The 20,748-nt window shown below is 42.0% G+C and overlaps 1 protein-coding gene across 1 annotated transcript in view; it reads left to right on the plus strand.

Moving 5' to 3' along the window:
- The window catches only part of PTPRT (protein tyrosine phosphatase receptor type T), a 429,759-nt gene that overhangs the window by 256,846 nt on the left and 152,165 nt on the right, over positions 1-20,748 (plus strand). The window contains exon 7 of the mRNA XM_040436598.1: positions 7,224-7,517. Within this exon, the coding sequence (XP_040292532.1) occupies positions 7,224-7,517 (294 nt within the window). The remainder of the gene's footprint in view (positions 1-7,223; positions 7,518-20,748) is intronic.

The following is a 20,748-nucleotide window of genomic DNA, read 5'->3' on the forward strand; positions in this document are numbered from 1 at the left end:
TTGGTTGCAGGTCTCTTTGTGTAGAATACCCCCTGGTCACTACCCACCATACTTATATCACTATGGTAATTGCCATGTTCCTACATTGGGACTCATGCTAATTGTATTAATGCTTATTTACTGCTGTCATGTTTCTTGCCGACACTGTAGTGCTGGGATGGCGTTTGTTCTCCCTACACCCCTTTTTTTAGGGTATTTTATCATCCTCTGATTGTGCAATTAATAAAGTACATTATTTTTCACCATTGGACGTTTATGAGCTTTAGTTTCTTCGTTTTTTCCTTATCTAGACTTTAGTAAGGCTTTTGATAATGTCCCACATATAAGGCTTATCAATAAATTGCAGTCTTTGGGCTTGGAGTCCCATATTGTTGAATGGATTAGGCAGTGGCTGAGGGACAGACAACAGAGGGTTGTAGTCAATGGAGTATATTCAGACCATGGTCTTGTTACCAGTGGGGTACCTCAGGGATCTGTTCTGGAACCCATATTGTTTAATATCTTTATCAGCGAAATTGCAGAAGGCCTCGATAGTAAGGGGTGTCTTTTTGCTGATGACACAAAGATTTGTAACAGGGTAGATGTTCCTGGAGGGATACACCAAATGGAAAAGGATTTAAGAAAACTAGAGGAATGGTCAAAAATCTGGCAACTAAAATTTAATGTTGATAAGTGCAAGATAATGCACCTGGGGCGTAAAACCCAAGAGCAGAATATAAAATCAGTGATACAGTCCTAACCTCAGTATCTGAGGAAAGGGATTTAGGGGTCATTATTTCAGAAGACTTAAAGGTAGGAAGACAATGTCATAGAGCAGCAGGAAATGCTAGCAGAATGCTTGGGTGCATAGGGAGAGGAATTATCAGTAGAAAGAGGGAGGTGCTCATGCCGCTCTACAGAGCACTAGTGAGACCTCATTTGGAGTATTGTGTGCAGTACTGAAGACCATATCTCCAGAAGGATATTGATACTTTGGAGAGAGTTCAGAGAAGAGCTACTAAACTAGTACATGGATTGCAGGATAAAACTTACCAGGAAACATTAAAGGACCTTAAAGAGGACCTTTCACCGATCCTGACATTGTGAACTAAGTATCATGACATATACAGCGGCGCCCAGGGATCTCACTGCACTTACTATTATCCCTGCTCCGTTCTCCCGTTATGTCCTCCGGTATGTTCGGGGACTTGGTTATAGTAGGGGGAGACATAGGGGACTTGGTTATAGTAGGCGGAGTCTGCCCTTGTTCTGCTGGGCGTCTCCTTCTCCTAGGCTGTTTTTTCTCCCAGGCTGTGAGCTCTGCGATGCGATGGGGCCGGCGCTACAGCCTAGAAGGAGACGCCCAGCAGAACAAGGGCAGACTCCGCCTACTATAACCAAGTCCCCGAACATACCGGAGGACATAACGGGAGAACGGAGCGGCGCCCAGGGATAATAGTAAGTACAGTGAGATCCCTGGGCGCCGCTGTATATGTCAAGATACTTAGTTCACAATGTCAGGATCGGTGAAAGGTCCTCTTTAGCATGTATAGCTTGGAAGAAAGACGAGACAGAGGGGATATGATAGAAACTTTTAAATACATAAAGAGAATCAACAAGGTAAAAGCGGAGAGAATATTTAAAAGAAGAAAAACTGCTACAAGAGGACATAGTTTTAAATTAGAGGGGCAAAGATAATATCAGGAAGTATTACTTTAGTGAGAGAGTAGTGGATGCATGGAATAGCCTTCCTGCAGAAGTGGTAGCTGCAAATACAGTGAAGGAGTTTAAGCATGCATGGGATAGGCATAAAGGCCATCCTTCATATAAGATAGGGCTATTCATAGTATTCAGTATATTGGGCAGACTAGATGGACCAAATGGTTCTTATCTGCCGACACATTCTATGTTTCTATGTTTCTATGTGACATTAAAGTTTGTGCCGTTCAATCTCTGCTGTCACTGCGGTTTGTATTGTAATACCGAGGTGATCTTGCTATCACTGCGGCTTATATTGCAATACCGCAGAGATTTGCTGTTTATTGACAGCACAAATTATTTTACCAGACATTATAAATTATTTTACCCTATAAGGTGGATTTGTGAATTGCGTTTTTTATTATTTATATTTTGTATTTTGATTTTTGTATTATATATGTTTTAGATTAGGTCAGTCTTTTGATATTATGGATTCATATGTGAATAAGGCCTCATGCACACGACGGTTTTTCGGATCCGCATCCGAGCCACAGTTTATGTGGTTCGGGTGTGGACCCATTCACTTCAATCGGGCCGCAAAAGATGCGGACAGCACTCCGTGTGCTGTCCGCATCCGTTGCTCCGTTCCGAGGCCCCGCAAAAAAAATATACCATGTCCTATTCTTGTCCGTTTTGCGGACAAAAATAGGCATGTCTACATTGGGCCGCCCGTTCCGTTCCACAAATTGCGGAAGGCACACGGGCGGCTTCTGTTTTTTGCGGACCGCTAAAAACGGCACGGTCGTGTGCATGTAGCCTAAAAGTCTGTTTTTATGATGACCCCAAATGTATTTGTGCTGGCCTGCTGTAAAATTGATATCCAATGACCGTCTAATATAGCTCCAGCCACATAATCACTTGATCTTTTATGTCAGGTGAATGTATAATTTTTGGGGCCTGTAATCGAACTGGCCAAAGTAAAATTGTTATACGGTGACCGCCTAATGTACCTCCAGCCACATTATCAATTGTTCTTTTCAGTACGGTAAATTAATAATTTTTGGGGCCTGTAGTCTACTGGTCTGCAGTAAAATTGATATCCATTGACCTTCTAATATGCCTCCAGCTACATAATCACTTGATCTTTTATGTCCGGTGAATACCTAAAGTTTGGGGCCTGTACTCCACTGGCCTAAAATAAAAAATTTCTAGGCTCCAGCAGGGCACATTTTTGAGAGTTTTGAGAGATGCATAAAAATGGGCCCTGATTAAAATACATATTTTTTGTGGGAATTTTTGCCATTGATCCCCCTCTGGTATGTCACTGTCCATGTTGTGGGACGATTTGTGCACTTCTTGTAAGTATTTGGTGGCTGCAATAATGACTTGAAGGTTTTTCAGGTTCGCCTGCCATTAAAGTAAATGGGGCCTGCCGAGAACTTGCGGTTCGCGAACATTTGATCGCGTTTGCGAATCTTCCCGGCCGATATTCGTCCATCACTACTTATTGCCACTTTGTTTTTCTTTTCCATATACGGCATACTTCATGCATACTTGGGCCAGATACAGTATTTATCTTGCTTACCCGTCTTCTGGTGTGTTCATTCGATGCTGGTAATAATCATTAGCACATACGTGGATTTCTCCTGTATGGCTGTTCCCCTCGAAAAACGCTGGATATCGCAGTTAGTCCACGCGCTAGTGCCGGCACTTTCGTTTTAGCGCATGCGGATTAGGGATATCGGGACGCCAACTTTGTTCCATGGCATTGGTTTTATTCTTTCATAGAGGATCTTTGTTTTTTTTCTGTGTTGCCGCTATCTTGCCTTTGTATTTCTTTACCAAACGCGTTTCGAAACCTGACTGGTTTCTTCTTCAGTGGTCAGATATATAATATAAAATGAGGAAGAATTCTACATTGAAAAGCAATACTAATTTAGATGACTCGCCTTTTTTGCCTTCCTCTGAATCAACTTGCAGGATGATAGTCCGAACTGGATGGACAAATGTCTTTTTTAGCCTTATGTACTATGTTACTATGTTACTATTCCATCACTTATTTTTTCTTTTGTCTGAAAAAATGTTTGTCTGTCTAGTTTTCTAACTTTATTTCATGAGTCATCTAATAGGGATGTTAGATTATTATATACCTGTATCAATCATGAACAGGGTTTTTAAATCTTTTTTGGGGTTATTATTTTTGATTAGCCTGTATACCCTGTCAATTTAGAATATATAAAAAAAAAATATCAGCCATTATAAATAAGTACTGGCAGCTATTACAAGAGGATAAAAGCTTGGAAGCAATTCTTCCAAAAAAAAACAAAAACACCCATACGACATATAAAAGCTCCAAATCTAGGACTACAGGTAGCTCCAAATATAAGAAAACAGAAAAAAAAAATCTTTAATCACACCATAGGTAAATTTAAAGGGATTCTACAGATATGGTGTATGCAGCAATTGCAAGGCCACTGGGTTTGACAGGAAGACGACTAAAATAACGTCTAGGACAAAAACATTTGAATGGAAAATTAAGGAAACATGATCATGTAACAGTGAGGCAGTTATATATGTCCTAGAATGTCCATGTGCTAAACAGTACATAGGCCGCACAGGAAGAATGTTTAAAACTAGAGTGTCAGAACATATTAATAATATTAAGAAAGGATATGAGAAACACACTTTATCATATCACTTTAAGATACATCATGCCAGAAATCCATCAGCTTTGAAATATGCAGCGATCAGTGAAGAAGGACTGGAGAGGAGGGGACTTTATCTCTAAGATGTCGAGGTATGAGTCTAGAATGATTTATGAATTTGGGTCGTTGGCACCTTTGGGACTCAATTCGAAATGGAAATTTTTGGCTTCCTATGAACGGGCCGGTGGCAGGTTTACACAACATGTCGATACGAGGCTGTTTTCATCGCATCGACATGACCTGCATCCTCCTACTGGTTCCAACACATCCATGAATATATATATATATACAAATTTAGTCCGGTCCAGGATTTTAGTTACTACACTAGCCCGATATAGTCTGGTCCGGGTTTTTAAGGATCATACTGACTCAATATAAGGAGTGATTTGTCCTTCATTTTATATCATATATCTGACCACTGAAGAAGAAACCAGTCAGGTTTCGAAACGTGTTTGGCAAAGAAATACAAAAGCAACATAGCGGCAATACAGAAAAAAACAAAGAATAAAACCAATGCCACAGAGCAAAGTTGGTCTCCCAATATTCCTAATCCGCATGCGCTAAAACGAAAGTGCCGCCACTAGCACGCAGACTGCGAGATCCAGCGTTTTTGGAGAGGAACAGCCATAGTGGCAACAAGATTATATTGCATCAATACAAAATGATACATGATAGAGGAATATGATAATTTATCTTTATAAGACCGCTGCATATCAACAAAGGTTCCAAAAAATGCGTGAGCTCCGCAATAGGAAACAAAAGAGGGACTGTGATTACAATTGCGAAATTACACTCTTTTAAGAGATATAAACACTCACCTAAAGAATTATTAGGAACACCATACTAATACGGTGCTGGACCCCCTTTTGCCTTCAGAACTGCCTTAATTCTACGTGGCATTGATTCAACAAGGTGCTGATAGCATTCTTTAGAAATGTTGGCCCATATTGATAGGATAGCATCTTGCAGTTGAGGGCACAAAGCTCCCGTTCCACCACATCCAAAAGATGCTCTATTGGGTTGAGATCTGGTGACTGTGGGGGCCATTTTAGTACAGTGAACTCATTGTCATGTTCAAGAAACCAATTTGAAATGATTCAAGCTTTGTGACATGGTGCATTATCCTGCTGGAAGTAGCCATCAGAGGATGGATACATGTTCTCATTCTGTTTACGCCAAATTCGGACTCTACCATTTGAATGTTTCAACAGAAATCGAGACTCATCAGACCAGGCAACATTTTTCCAGTCTTCAACAGTCCAATTTTGGTGAGCTCGTGCAAATTGTAGCCTCTTTTTCCTATTTGTAGTGGAGATGAGTGGTACCCGGTGGGGTCTTCTGCTGTTGTAGCCCATCCGCCTCAAGGTTGTGCGTGTTGTGGCTTCACAAATGCTTTGCTGCATACCTCGGTTGTAACGAGTGGTTATTTCAGTCAACGTTGCTCTTCTATCAGCTTGAATCAGTCGGCCCATTCTCCTCTGACCTCTAGCATCCGCAAGGCATTTTTGCCCACAGGACTGCCGAATACTGGATGTTTTTCCCTTTTCACACCATTCTTTGTAAACCCTAGAAATGGTTGTGCGTGAAAATCCCAGTAACTGAGCAGATTGTGAAATACTCAGACCGGCCCGTCTGGCACCAACAACCATGCCACGCTCAAAATTGCTTAAATCACCTTTCTTTCCCATTCTGATATTCAGTTTGGAGTTCAGGAGATTGTCTTGACCAGGACCACCCCCCTAAATGCATTGAAGCAACTGCCATGTGATTGGTTGACTAGATAATTGCATTAATGAGAAATAGAACAGGTGTTCCTAATAATTCTTTAGGTGAGTGTATATTGTATATGTATTTATTTATTTTTTATTATTATTTCCTTTTTTAGATTGTATAATTGGAATTTTTATGTGAATTATTTTTAAAATAAAATGGTATGCATGTTATATAGAGCCGGCCATTGATTGAACATTATAGTATTTATAGCTAGGTGGTTATAGCAGGCTGTGCTGTATTCCAGTGAGTTCTTCACAATAATTGTACGCTTAGAAAAAAGCATTTGCCTATGTGTGGTCCCACGGTCCCAGCCACCAGAGAGGCCAGTGCTTTTTCCTGTAGTGGGCAAGCACGACCACCACTGATGGATTGCAGGGTGGTCATAACCATGGAAACGAGCAGTGTATAATGTGATGGAAAAACGAGTCTTGCCAGCAAAGGAAGCAATATGGATAATCACAATACATTAGTAAGTTCCTTGCATTAACTTCCTCTACATAATAAATGCCATTTGCTGAAGTGAGACAACCCCTTTAACTTCCCCTAGTGTTGGCCTAGGCCGACAGAATATCTGTAAGAATATATTAGGAACTTTGGACTTAAAAATTAAAAAGTGTCAAACTTTTTTCTGCATTCTATCAACACTAAAATAAAAGGATCTTGTCAGGAGGCATTCCACTGAGGATAATACTAATTATTAGTATCATTTCCTGCAATACAAGTGTATACAACAATGATTAATAATGACATTATTACAGTAATTGCTACTACAGCTACATCATAGCTCTGAGTTTTTGCTCTTTTTTTTTGCGGACTTCCATTATTGCACCTTTTAGCTCTGCTTTGTAATATAATGTCTTGTATTTTAAGGGGTTTTCTGAGATTCTAATATTGATGAACTATCCTCAGAATAGGTAATCAATATCAGATTGGCAAGGATCCAAAACTGGGCACCCCCGCTGATCTAGTTCTGGGCCTTCTGAGTTTAGTATCAAAAAGTTTATTAATGAAATTCAGTCTTTCGCTACATTTATTAATGGTCATGTCCTTCTGTTTCCACCCTAACAGAACCACCAAAGCCTATTGCACCTCCAGAACTTTTGTCAGTAGGAGCTACCTATCTGTGGATTAAACCAAATGCTAACTCCATCATTGGTGATGGACCAATTGTCCTGAAGGAAGTGGAATATCGGACTACATCAGGAAGCTGGGCTGAGACCCATGTCATGGATGGACCTACATACAAGCTATGGCACTTGGATCCAGATGTGGAGTATGAAATACGTGTCTTGTTAACCCGTCCAGGTGAAGGTGGCACAGGACCACCGGGACCTCCTCTCACAACTAGGACGAAATGTGCAGGTGGGTTGTGGTTTAATTATATGTGTATTATATGTCTGACTTCATCAAACAAGGAGAAGATACACAGTACCTTTTATACTCCTGGCAGATGGTAGTATCAAATTAGAGTGCCATCTCTTGATTTCAACTTCATCCATATACTTTAACTTCTTTTTTTGTGGTGGAGGGAAGTCGGTGGATGATTGGAGTTGGTGCCAATACCTTCCTTGCCACCAAAACATCAGTATAACATTTCTCTTAATTAACTAAAAAATAACACCAAATATAATAGACAAAAAGCTATAATTTTTTATGTGTGACTCCCTGCCTTACTTGGCAATCATCCTAGGAAACAGGAAATCTCAAGTTAAAAATCTAGAGCACCATGTTGTTGTGCCCACTAGGAAACTGGTAAATGGCATTCATAATTTCATTAAATGTTATGCATTTTATCCAGGGGCATAGATTGAAGGCGGGCAACCAGGGCATTTACCTAGGTGCTGAGTGCCAGCAACAACAAGCCAGGGTGTTTACAATCAGGGCTAGGGCACCAAAATGAACCTTTACCTCTAGCCATGGCTCTGCCTAAGGGTGGGTTCACATATGCTTTGTATATTCTGTTATACCATTCCGTATAACGGTTCACATATACGTTGTATATTCCGTTATACTGCAGGGTTATAACAAAATATAAGGGAATTTAAGGACGGAATGCAAAACGGAACCCTTTAGAGGCATCCATTCTAATAGATTTCTATAGGCACAAATAATGGTTCCGTTATGTAAGACAAGAAAAAAAAAAGATCTATTGACGGGACTTTTTTTTCCGTCTTACATAACAGAACAAGATGGAACCGTTATTTGTGCCCATAAAACTCTATTGGGAAGGATCAAAATAGAATGCCTCTAAAGGGTTCCGTTTTGCATTTTGTCCTTAAACTCCATTATAACCCTGTCATAACGAAACGGTATAACGGATATGTGAACCCACCCTTATCAAAAAATCTGCCTATTCTATTTTTGCTGTAACCCATTTTTACTAAACGTCCCTCAGTATTTTCTTAATACTAATGTATAAATGTTAAATATAACTGTTCAGCATATTCACATTTAGCATCATTAAATTCTGCACCTGATTCACAGTATATGCATTTTATGACAAAAAACAATATGATGCACAGCATTAAAATGGTAAAAGATTTGAATTATTCCAGGCACAACAAGTATAAAAAAGTTCAAGTCCAAACCTCATGTCAGAATTGCAATATGGAGAACGCAAATTAAGAGAAAAGTACAGTGGTCCCTCAAGTTACAATATTAATTGGTTCCAGGACACCTATTGTATGTTGAAGCCATTGTAAGTTGAGTGATCGGTTCCAAAGCTTCAAAATATCATCCAAGATAAGAGAAAATGAAGATTTAAGAAAAATAAGCAGATAGCTAAGACAGATAAAACAAGTCCTTCCATAGCTAACTAGCAACTAATACAGATAGCAACTAATATGTTGAGTCTGGTTTCAACTTAGGGCTCTTTCACACCTGCGTTCTTTTCTTCCGGCATAGAGTTCCGTCGTCGGGGCTCTATGCCGGAAGAATCCTGATCAGTTTTATCCTAATGCATTCTGAATGGAGAGAAATCCGTTCAGGATGCATCAGGATGTCTTCAGTTCCGGAACGGAACGTTTTTTGGCCGGAGAAAATACCGCAGCATGCTGCGCTTTTTGCTCCGGCCAAAAATCCTGAAGACTTGCCGCAAGGCCGGATCCGGAATTAATGCCCATTGAAAGGCATTGATCCGGATCCGGCCTTAAGCTAAACGTCATTTTGGCGCATTGCCGGACCCGACATTTAGCTTTTTCAGAGTGGTTACCATGGATGCCGGGATGCTAAAGTCCTGGCAGCCATGGTAAAGTGTAGCGGGGAGCGGGGGAGCAGCATACTTAACGTCCGTGCGGCTCCCCGGGCGCTCCAGAGTGACGTCAGGGCGCCCCAAGCGCATGGATCACGTGATCACATGGATCATGTCATCCATGCGCATGGGGCGCTCTGACGTCATTCTGGAGCGCCCCGGGAGCCGCACAGACTGTAAGTATACCGCTCCCCCGCTCCTACTATGGCAACCAGGACTTTAATAGCGTCCTGGCTGCCATAGTAACACTGAAAGCATTTTGAAGACGGCTCCGTCTTCAAATGCTTTCAGTGCACTTGCGTTTTTCCGGATCCGGCGTGTAATTCCGGCAAGTGGAGTACACGCCGGATCCGGACAACGCAAGTGTGAAAGAGGCCTTATGATGGATCAGAAAATACCATTGTACAGTATGTTGAAAATATTGTATCCTGAGGCCATTGTATCTTGAGGGATCACTGTACTGTACGCACTGGGCATCATTGTTCATTATTATTAAAGGGGTTGTGTCACTTCAGCAAATGGCATTTATCATGTAGAGAAAGTTAATACAAGGCATTTACTAATGTATTGTTTTTATCCATATTGCCTCCTTTGCTGGCTGGATTCATTTTTCCATCACATTATACACTGCTCGTTTTCATGGGTTACAGCCACAGCTGCAGCTCAGATATGAAGTGGCTGGGACGGGGACTGCTGTGCATGTATGCCTATTCGTCCTTCCACAGTCCCGGCCACCATAGAGGCCGGTGCTTTTTCCTATAGTGTGCAAGTGTAGAACACCAGACCTGGGGGTACTACAAATTGTTTATTTTGTTATGCAATGCTTTTCTGGTTTGTTTCTGGTCATGGTTACTTGCCAGGTTGGCAGGAACAGGGTTAACCACCCTATTCCTCCCATCTTGGTAGGAGAGCGCTGATCCTACTTCCTGCCAGGAGGGGTACTTCCTCCTGAAACAGGGAGTGGAGAGGAAGCAACCCGTAGTGCTCCTGCTAGTGATTCTCCATAGAGATGGACTCCAATTTGTCCTTGATAGTCAGACAGCAGAGTGACCTGCTACACCTGCATCTACAAACACTGCTGTGAAGTGAGGGAATACAGTCAAGACACCAATCACTAAACAACCACTAGGCCAGTATAACCTTAGTGCTGAACATCCACCATTCTTCAGTACTATAATTCCACTGCACAGATCTCCAGGGGGCAAAGGCCTGAGGGAGTTCACTGCGACGCAACACTTCATCCGAGCCACTACCAATCCTATCTTCTACATGGCTCTTCAGGGGGTGCTGCACATGTGCGCCGAATTACAGGGTGATCGTTATCCCTGGAAACGAGCAGTATATAATGTGATGGGATAATGCATCTAGCCAGCAAAGGAGGCAATATGGACAATCACAATACATTAGTAAGCGCCTTGTAATATTTATGCATGATAAATGCCATTTGCTGAAGGGAGACAACCCCTTTAAGTATGGTTGCCTAACCTTTCCTACAAAAATCGCCAGCTTCTTCTATGTAGAGTACAGCAATTCCATTATGTATAGATGGTTGTTGTTATAAGTAGTGGTCATTTTGCAGCTGAAAAGTGACTTAATGACCTGACCTTATTTCCATAGCTTCCATTTCCAAAGACCTTACCTCTGGTGTGATAAAGTGAGGTTTCTCTGCTCTAATCTAATGCACATTAAAAGCCTTTTCATGCTAATGAAAAGAAGTAAATACAAGAGGCCTCGGACGTTATAGAGGGAGGGGGCAGACAGTGACAATATTTGGTAGCTGGGAGGTATGTGACAGCTGTAATTGGGCTTTAGGCTGCCACTTATTGTTAAGTGCTGTCTTCAACCTTCTACTATGAGGACCAAGTATCACTTCATGTCTCCATCCCAGTCGCGGTGTGGGGTGCCAAGCATCCTGCACTCCACATTTCTATTACTTTATCAAGGAAATAAGGAAGGGCATGCTGGTTTTCAATTACCTTCATGTGTTGCAAAGTAACCTTTTTCTAAGAAGCTCTCTACCACTAGAATTATGCCGCCAACTGCTTTTAATGAAAAATTTTTGGTGCCCCTGGGTTCCAGACACTAAAAGGTATTTGCAATTTGCAAATGACCACTGGTGTAGCTCGCTGTAAGTATTTCAACCTAGGAACTGCACTCTCACGCAGTGATGAGCGGCAGGGGCAATATTCGAATTTGCGATATTTTGCAAATATTTGGGCAAATATTCGTCATATATTCGCGAATCTGAGAATTCGTGATCTCCAGTCATTATTTTTTTATGGCAATCGGCAATCGGAAACTTTGCGATAAAAATTAGCGATGTGAAAATTTGCAATCAACACTACTCCTAAAGCTCCTAAAGTCAAAGATATTGCAGCCTTCTCATTGGCCCACAAGCAAGAAGCAGTGAGGAATCATGGGTAATGATGAAAAAAAATCTAGAATATTCGCGATTATGAAGATATAGCACTATATTCTAGATATTCGCGTCTCTGATCTCTCTAAAAGTGCCCATATACCTTGAATAATCGGTCAGACCAATGCTTGTTCAAATGACAGCTCTTCCTGCAGATTTCTACATAAACATACATTCCTGGTTTGTCAAGCTTGTGTTTCCAATGGCAAAACAGGAGAAAACAGCTGTCAGACAACTTTGGTGGCAGCGTACGTGCAGAGAGCCCCAGAGGAGCCGGTGAAGAGGATGAAAGTGGTAGTGGCCCTGATGAAGAGTAGAATAGTGTTTTGTACAGTGTTTTGTACAGTGTAGGTACATGCAATAGCAAGTGCAATTTGCTGTCAGCAGTAAGGATTATAGAGGCAGGTTGGATGGCTGCAGTTTAGCACTTCTATTGTACTGGCCTAGTGGTATTCTGGGTGATCGGTGTCTTAGTCGTAGTTCCTCACCTCACAGCAGTGTTTTTTAATGCTTGTCTCAGCTGGTCACTCTGCTGTCTGTCTTCTCAAGAAATTTACTTGAGGAAAAATTGTAGGCTGTTCTCTCTGGAGTATCCTGTGCTTTATCAGGTTGCTGAACTCACAGCACACCACAGTACTGGTTTCCTCTGAGGGATGTAGTCCTTATCAGATCCACAGTCTGCCTCTAAAGCCTCTGCCTAGACACGTTAGCTTTCATAAAGAAAATCCATAAGACAGATTATCTCCACAGAGTTCTGCAATCTGCACGCACCACACCTTAAAACTGGTATGCTCCACAAATGTGTCTTTTGCTTTTTATCGCCACATAAGCTGGCTTTAAATCTTTTTCTCTACGTCTTTGCTTTTCTTTGGTTGGTCCTCAACACAGGGCGTTTTTTTGCTTCCGCACACTGCTCTTTCTCACACTGTTCTGTTTTGTTCTACACTATGCTAAGTCTACTCTTCACTATGGGGAGAGTGGCACAACCCCACCTAGAGATGATTGTCACAGCCTAGTAGCTGCTTGTACAGGTTACATACATACAGAAAATGCACTAAAAACATTTTTAAGCCTTTAAGAAGTGGACCACTACCATGGCATTACACTACCCAGTGACATGACACATGGGTGCGTGTAACCACTGCAGCCAGCAGCGGCTGAGGTAAGTGATCAAGTAATTATAATTCCCACTGTGAGTATAGTCGTGCTGGGGGGTCTGCAGAAAAGGTCCCTAGGGGTGAACCAACCCTTTAAAGAGGACCTTTCACCCAAAAACATGTATAGAAATAATTACATTACCTAACAGTGCGGCCCCCAGTGATGTATTTCTGATTATAATTTTTTCAGAGGACCCCCCCTTTCGTCTGCTGTGGTCTCCGGTAGTTCTGGCGCCTCATATGCTAATGAGGTGATTCGGTTCGAGTAGGCGGTGACTAGAATTTGTACAGGGCGCGGTTTTCTTCTCCCTGGCTAAGAGCGCATCCAATCAGAGCGCCGCACTCTTAGCCAGGGAGAAGGAGCTCAAGTTCTCGCGAGATTCATGAGAACTTGAGCTTTTACACATCTCGAGGCGTGCGCCATCTTGGAGTCCCTGGCGGAGAGGATCGCAGCGGCGGCATAGGCGGCAGCAGCAGCATCCTGTCAGTAAGTATGAAAACTTACTGACAGGATGCTGCGGCTGCCGCCTATGCCGCTGCTGCGATCCTCTTCCGCAGGGAACTCCAAGATGGCGCACATCTCGGGATGTGTAAAAGCTCAAGTTCTCGCGAATCTCGCGAGAACTTGAGATCCTTCTCCCTGGCTAAGAGCGCGGCGGTCTGATTGGATGCGCTCTTAGCCAGGGAGAAGAAAACCGCGCCCTGTACAAATTCTAGTCACCGCCTACTCAAACCGAATTGCCTCATTAGCATATGAGGCGCCAGAACTACCGGAGACCACAGCAGACGAAAGAGGGGGTCCTCTGAAAAAATAATAATCAGTAATACATCACTGGGGGCCGCACTGTTAGGTAATGTAACTGTTTCTATACATGTTTTTGGGTGAAAGGTCCTCTTTAAGGTTCTGTTCACAGCTCCAACAGGCACCTCCATTACAAAAAAAATTGGAAAAAAATAAATTTAAGCATGCTGTACTTTTTTTTCCCAGGCAAAGTGATGGACACCATAGTGACTCATTATAAGTCAGAAGGTTCCCTCGGGTGCCATTGGTGTCCTTGATTTGACAAATCTGTCCCAGATGTGGAGTCCATTTTTCCGTTCCTGTCACGGAACGGAAAAATGGAAAGGATAACTTTATAAACATTGGACCCAACAAATCCGTACAACCTCTGTACATTTTAGAATCCTACTGTTTCCTTTCAATATTATCTGCATGTTAATGTCTCATCTCTTCTGCTTTATTCCCCAAGGTATCTCACTGTGTGTTTTTCTCCCTCTTCTGTTCTCAGAGAGTGTCTGTTTTACTCTCTCATCCCTAACATCCCATGCACTTTAAAGTCTCATCTTTCCTTTATTATCATACAATTATTTCACTGTGTAACATTTCTTAAAGGAAAGTGTGAAAAATAATTGAAGCATTTTATCTGGCTTGCATTATCAAGGACTGCAGCTGCAGGTCTCTTGAGAAGAATGTCAGAGCACGTGTTCATACAGCACTCACTGTTCATCTGCTCTGGCAACTCAATGTTACTGTTGGAATAATTGACTTCACAGCAACCAATAAGATGCATTATTTTTCTTTTTTACCTGTGCTTGAAAAATCTAAACTGGATTCTGATTGGTTGATGTGAAAACTAGAGGTCTCATTAAAAAAAAACTGAGCCCGGATTGCAGGTTACCTGTATGGTATGCCTAATGACCTTCTTGTACAGTCTGTTCCTCATTTCAACCAGGCTACGTGAAGAAAGTAGAAAAATTGGATCTTTTCATGCTGTACATATTTGGTATTGTACCAATTATGTCAATTTTGTATTGGTTCTCTCATGTAGATATTTGTTCCTGCAGTGGCAGTGTCACCACAAGTTGCTGCTTTCTGGGGGAATGGGAAGGCGTGGTGCACCCCAATGATAAGTCCAGAAAGTCAGGTTTTGCCGTAAACCTTTATTCTTTACTGGATGAATTCAAGTGCAAAACAATGCAGGCAAGGCGCTAAGCTGGCTTCTCCAGTTTCTTCCCTGGCAGAAAAAGGTTTGATGCTAAGGAAAGGCCTGAGCAAGCTGTCCCTCTCACTCTCAGACAGCTTGTACCCTGGCAAAAGGGATGGTGATCCGGGGTCTGTGGCAGAGTATACCCATCTCAGCATCTTCTTCTGGTCCCTCAAGTAGTCTGGCAGAGTCTCTTCTTCTAACCACTGATCGCTAACTGCAGACAACTAGAGGTTCTGACTGCACTCCTTATATACAAATTCTAGCTGAACTAGAGCTTTCTAGTGGGAAGGGTGGAGTGGAAAAACACAGCCCAAACAGATACAGTTTTACAATTTTCATAATACTAGCGTTAGAACTTCAATAATAGTCAATTAGGAAGCCATTTTCCAGACAAAAACAAGTCTTCAGGCATAATAACCTAGCTTAACCAGACATCCAAAAGGTCAGTCTGTCTGGTTTTGGTGGTATACCATAGCTTTTTGCCTCCAAAACATGCTTTAACCCTTATGGTAACTGTGGAATGCTATTAGCCTCCCATTATTAGCTAGAAAGTCCCAAAAGTCTCTCAGTATTCATTAACCTTTTCCACGGTACCATGCAAATACAGTGCAAATGAACAGGATATATATCACAACAAACATATAAAATGCAGTTACACAGTATTAAACAGCATAAGTCAGTGCAAGTTAATACTTTAAAGTGCAATAAAGTAAGGAGTTGATGACTTAGCATAGGAGAAATAGGGGCAAATATCCACAAATGTTCAGACTTCAAAGTACTCCAGCTCCAGGGCACTACATTTCATAATCCCATTTCTAACTACCTTCTGTCACCTTCTCTCATCCTGAAAGACAGGTCTCTGAATTAAGAAATAGTAAATTTATTTTCCTTAATATACTGTAAGGGTAGGTTCACATCCCTGTTCAAACATTCCAGGAGTTTGTTCCAGTAGATGAGCAGACTGCTGGAATACCAGTATCCAGCATAGCCAGACACTGCCTTGCACTGCTTGATCTCTATTCATTGCAATAAGATCTAGCGGGTTTCCAACATAAATGTCAGCTTTCTGCCAAAATATACCACTGCATGAAGTAGTATTTTTTCAGCAGAAAGTTTCCATTTATTCCAGAAACCTATGTTTTATTTGCACTGCCAGAGGACTGCTAATTTAAGTCGAGCCATTTGCCTCGTCACAAATTAACCGCATCTTCCTGCAGTCCATGCACCTAGATTAAAAACTACTTCAGTCTCTTACTGGAGTAGTTTTCTATTATCAATTATGCCCATTTACAGGCATAAATGTTAGTGAATTTGACTGGGCCAATGGCTGGACCTCATCTTCTGCAAGCACAGCTTAAAAACAAATATTTGTCACAAGGGCATTTAAAAAGTCACAATCTTGCAACTTTTTTAACACCTAAAACAGCCGTTAGTAAATGACCCCGAATCTGCTGTCAGGACTGTCTAGCAACGGCTTTCTCTGTTCTCCCCACCGAAAATACATACTAAGCATGCACATGCATTGGAAAGTCAGAAACAATAATTGTCAAACACTCGTTTGTAAAGCTATTGAAGATATGAGGGTACTTATAGTGAGGGTTTTAGTCTACTGTAGCCTATGAAAGTTACCATAACTCTCATAGACTGTAATTTAAAACAATGCAAATGTGTACTCAACTTGCTTTCTTCTACTTAGGCTTCATGCACACGACCATGCCGTTTTTTGCTTTCCGTAAACCGCAGATCTGAAAAAAACGGAAGCCGCCCGCGTGCCTTCCGCAATTTGCGAAACGGAACGGGCGGCCCATTGTAGAAATGCCTATCCTTGTCCGCAAAACGGACAAGAATAGGACATGCTTTATTTTTTTTGCGGGGCCACGGAACGGTGCAACGGATGCGGACAGCACACGGAGTGCTGTCTACATCTTTTGCGGCCCCATTGAAGTGAATGGATCTGCACCCGAGCCGCAAAAAATGTGACTCGGATGCGGACCACAAAAACGGTCGTGTGCATGAGGCCTTAGGCTACATGCACACGACCGTATGTGTTTTGCAGTCCACAAATTGTGGATCTGCAAAAAAAAAGGATGACGTTCCGTATGGCATCTGTTTTTTTTTGCGGATCCATTTTTTTTGCGGATCCATTGTAATAATGCCTATCTTTGCCCGCAAACTAGAAAAATATAGGACATGTACTATTTTTTTTGCGGGGCAACAGAACGGACATACTGATGCGTTTTTTGCGGACCCATTGAAATGAATGGGTCCGCATCCTATCAGCAAAAAAAAACGGAACGGACACGGAAACAAACACTGATCGTGTGCATGTAGACTTAAAAGGTTTTTCCAGCGTCAGTGTGCTTTTTAAATTACCTTACACCCAGCATTCGCACCACTTTCCTTACCGTGCTTCAGTCTCTACGCGTAAGCTTCTTGTACGGATGGGAATAAAGAGCGCCACTGTAGCCGAAGATGGGCTTCTTTGATTGACACCTGACACCCCACCAATCATTAACTCCAGCAACGGAAGTCGGTCCTGGAACTGCACAGTTCCATCCATTGTTTAGAGGATGGAGCAGATTACTGAAGTATTGCTTCCATTGAAGTGCATACTGCAGTAAACGGTATCTGATCCGGTCCTGGAGCCACCATAAAACAGCTGACTGGTGGGGATGCTGAGGACTAGACTACCATGGATCTGATATTGATGGCCTATTCTGAGGATTGGCCATCAATACTAAAATCCTAGAAAACCCACATAAAGATTTTGTAACAATGACTTCCATTTCCTTATGGAAGATGACGGACATGCAGCTTTTTTTCAACTATACCAGCAACACTTGTGTTTTGTAATATTTCCTCCTGTTCTCATATCTCAGGATATGTTTCATCACTTCTCTTGTGTGCAAGTTGTTTCTACTTGAGACCTCTATATCATTCCTAGTCATATACTGTATCGGGCCCTTCTCTCATTGTGTTCTTACTCTCCGTCTCTCTCTTTCTCTGTCCGTCTCATTCCTTTCCCCGCTGTGTTCTAACACTCTTGTGTGTCTCATCTTCTCTCTCTCACTACGTTCAGTCCCTTCAATTACTGTCTTCTCTGCCTATTCTCCCTGTTTCTCATTTCCCGTCATTGTGTTCTAGGGCTCTTTATGTATCCCATCCACTGTCTAGCCCTGTGCATCTCCCTCTCTGTCCGATCCCGTCTCTGACTATTTTCTATGCTTCCCCTCTCTTGCTGGATGCTATTGCTGCCATTGTTTCTTTTTTAGAGCTCTGAATATTTAAAGATGCGCCTTGCAATCTCCGTGTGTATTTATACTCGCTGTCAATATATGCAAACCCTGCGTACTAATTTATACTTCCTGCTTATTGAAATCGGAGCTTGCTATAGAGATATTTTCTGTAACCATAAGGTGCCGAGGCACCCAGACCCTGGCTTCAAAGGCTGCAAAAGAGGGCATAATATATTTTATTTGCTCATCATTTATGGAGATGCGTATCCCTATTGCTGCATGTTTAATATGTATGTGTACAGATCTGTATGTACATATTTTACATTTTCATCCGTTGGTGACTATATTACATATATACTGGTATACAGGATGTTCATGAACACTTTCTGAAAGGACCCAGAATAGTTAAACACCCACATTGCCTGGTTTCCCCTCCCATCTTCCCTCCAAACTCCTGGATTCATGCAATAGGATCCCTGCAGGTAAAATGAGGTGTATTTATTGTAATGAGGGGAGTCTAGTGCCGTCTTTCCACGGAGAACCGATGCACCATGCCGCGTGCAACACAATGACTGCTCCCTGGGAAGCCACTCTCTCTCTTGCAGCCCCACCTTCAACACGGGGAACAAGATTTTCTCGTAATAATATAGTAGATTAAAAATTGCTACATTAACCCATTCAAAATAACTTCAAACAGGCCTGCTTTACAATTGTATGTCTATTGCGGTTTGTGTATCAATTACGTAGCATAGACTCACTATGAACGTCTCTGCCATCATTGTGTTTATTGCCTTCAGATATGGATTAATAAGTGTTCGCATACAAATAAAATTGCGCTTCATACTAATAATCACATGATACACTCAATGCCACCTCTAAGTGCATATTTGTGTGTGGAAACCAGGTACTGTGCACATGTAAAGAATGAGAGGTTCTTCAAAAGGTTTGACATTGTCTTGATTAGTGTAGGCAAGTACAACCTAAATAGTATCCTGAGTTGATGTTCTTTTCTACTCTTTTTGCCTACTGTTTTCAGTCTTTTCTCAAAGAATTACATGTACATCCAATTTTTGGGATACAGACTAATATATTAGCTGAATGTATCATCTGCAAATCCCTAATTTGGCAAAATTGCCAATCTTCTGTTGCAAGGTAGCACGGTAAGAGAAATCGAATTCCCTGCGGATCCTCGTTGATCTGTCAGTCAACTAATGTATATAACAATTGTTGGCAACCTAGCTCATTGTGAGGGCCTCAAACTTGGCACATGCCTCCATCAAAGGGTTTGCACATCATATTCAGCCAAGATCAGGTCAAGGTGTGAGAATGCAACGGGCGCCTCCCCCCAGGGCCCTTTCTATAACACGCCTCCTAGGTGTAGGAAATGCCAAGTGGTATAGTGCGGCCTAAAATGTCTCTTTATGTGTGTCATGGTGCTCCTACCTGGATATGGCTGGACCCCAGGCTTTGGCTCCGAAGCAATAAATAGGGGGAATAATTTAGGGATAAAAGAATAACTGGAGTCTAAACCTTCAGATGAAGTTCAATGGCAGCTTTACTTTGCATAAACGTTCTCCAAAACGGTGTACAGGCTATGTCTTGGTTCCAGCAGGATTTAGCATTAAACTGACAGGCAAACTCCACTCTGCTACTGTATATCTGTTTCTCTCTGACTGTACTGACAGGCTGGCTGTATAACTCAGCTTCTTCTGTATGCTGTACACCTTCTCTGTAGTCTGACTCTATGTAATCCCAGGGAACTTTCCTCCTGAATCCTGAGGCTTTAAGCTTTGGCCTCCAAGGCCAGCAGAGCTTAAGGTGCTCTGACTGACATGGGTACGTGCAGCAGAGATGTGCCCCTGCACACCGTTCCCTTTTCAGGGAGTAAGCTAGACTGACTAAAACTTCTGCCCCACCTTTCCTGCAGGAAATAGGACTCGCCCACCTCTCTCCAGAGGGGGGCTAGAATGGAATGGAAAGTTCCATTCTATTTAAGTATATCTATGCTGTGTTTGCTGTCACCTGCTGGTGAACCAGGCACATTACATGTGAACATAACAGTTGCATAACAAAATAGGAATGTACATTGTGGAGAACCTGGAAATAAATGTATAAGATGACATGAGGTTAGACCAATAAAGACAGTAGCAGGGTGCAGAAGTAGTAACACCACTCTGGGGTGTTGCAAGAATACTCATATGACTTTTTAATCTGTGACCAGTATTTTTCATATATTTTATTAAGCAGAAAACCAATTTACAAAATTGATCTGTTTTCGGCAAAATGCATATTGCGAGAACATACCGTAGATTATGAATATATTAAAAAAAATTCCATAAGTAGACATGCACAAAACGCAGCTTTTGTGGAAAAAAAGAAGCAGTGCCCCTTCAACCGAGAAGAAAACCAAGTTGTTTTTCTGTTCTATATAGTTTGCAGAGTAATCATGTCTGATCAATCCTGAGGAATGCAGCTGCGCCACATAAATTCACCTACCCCTGGATGCCCCACATCAAGCATATCTGGGCCGCCAGATGAGCATCACT

Source organism: Bufo bufo, chromosome 6, assembly GCF_905171765.1.
Source record: "Bufo bufo chromosome 6, aBufBuf1.1, whole genome shotgun sequence".
Lineage (NCBI taxonomy): Eukaryota > Metazoa > Chordata > Amphibia > Anura > Bufonidae > Bufo > Bufo bufo.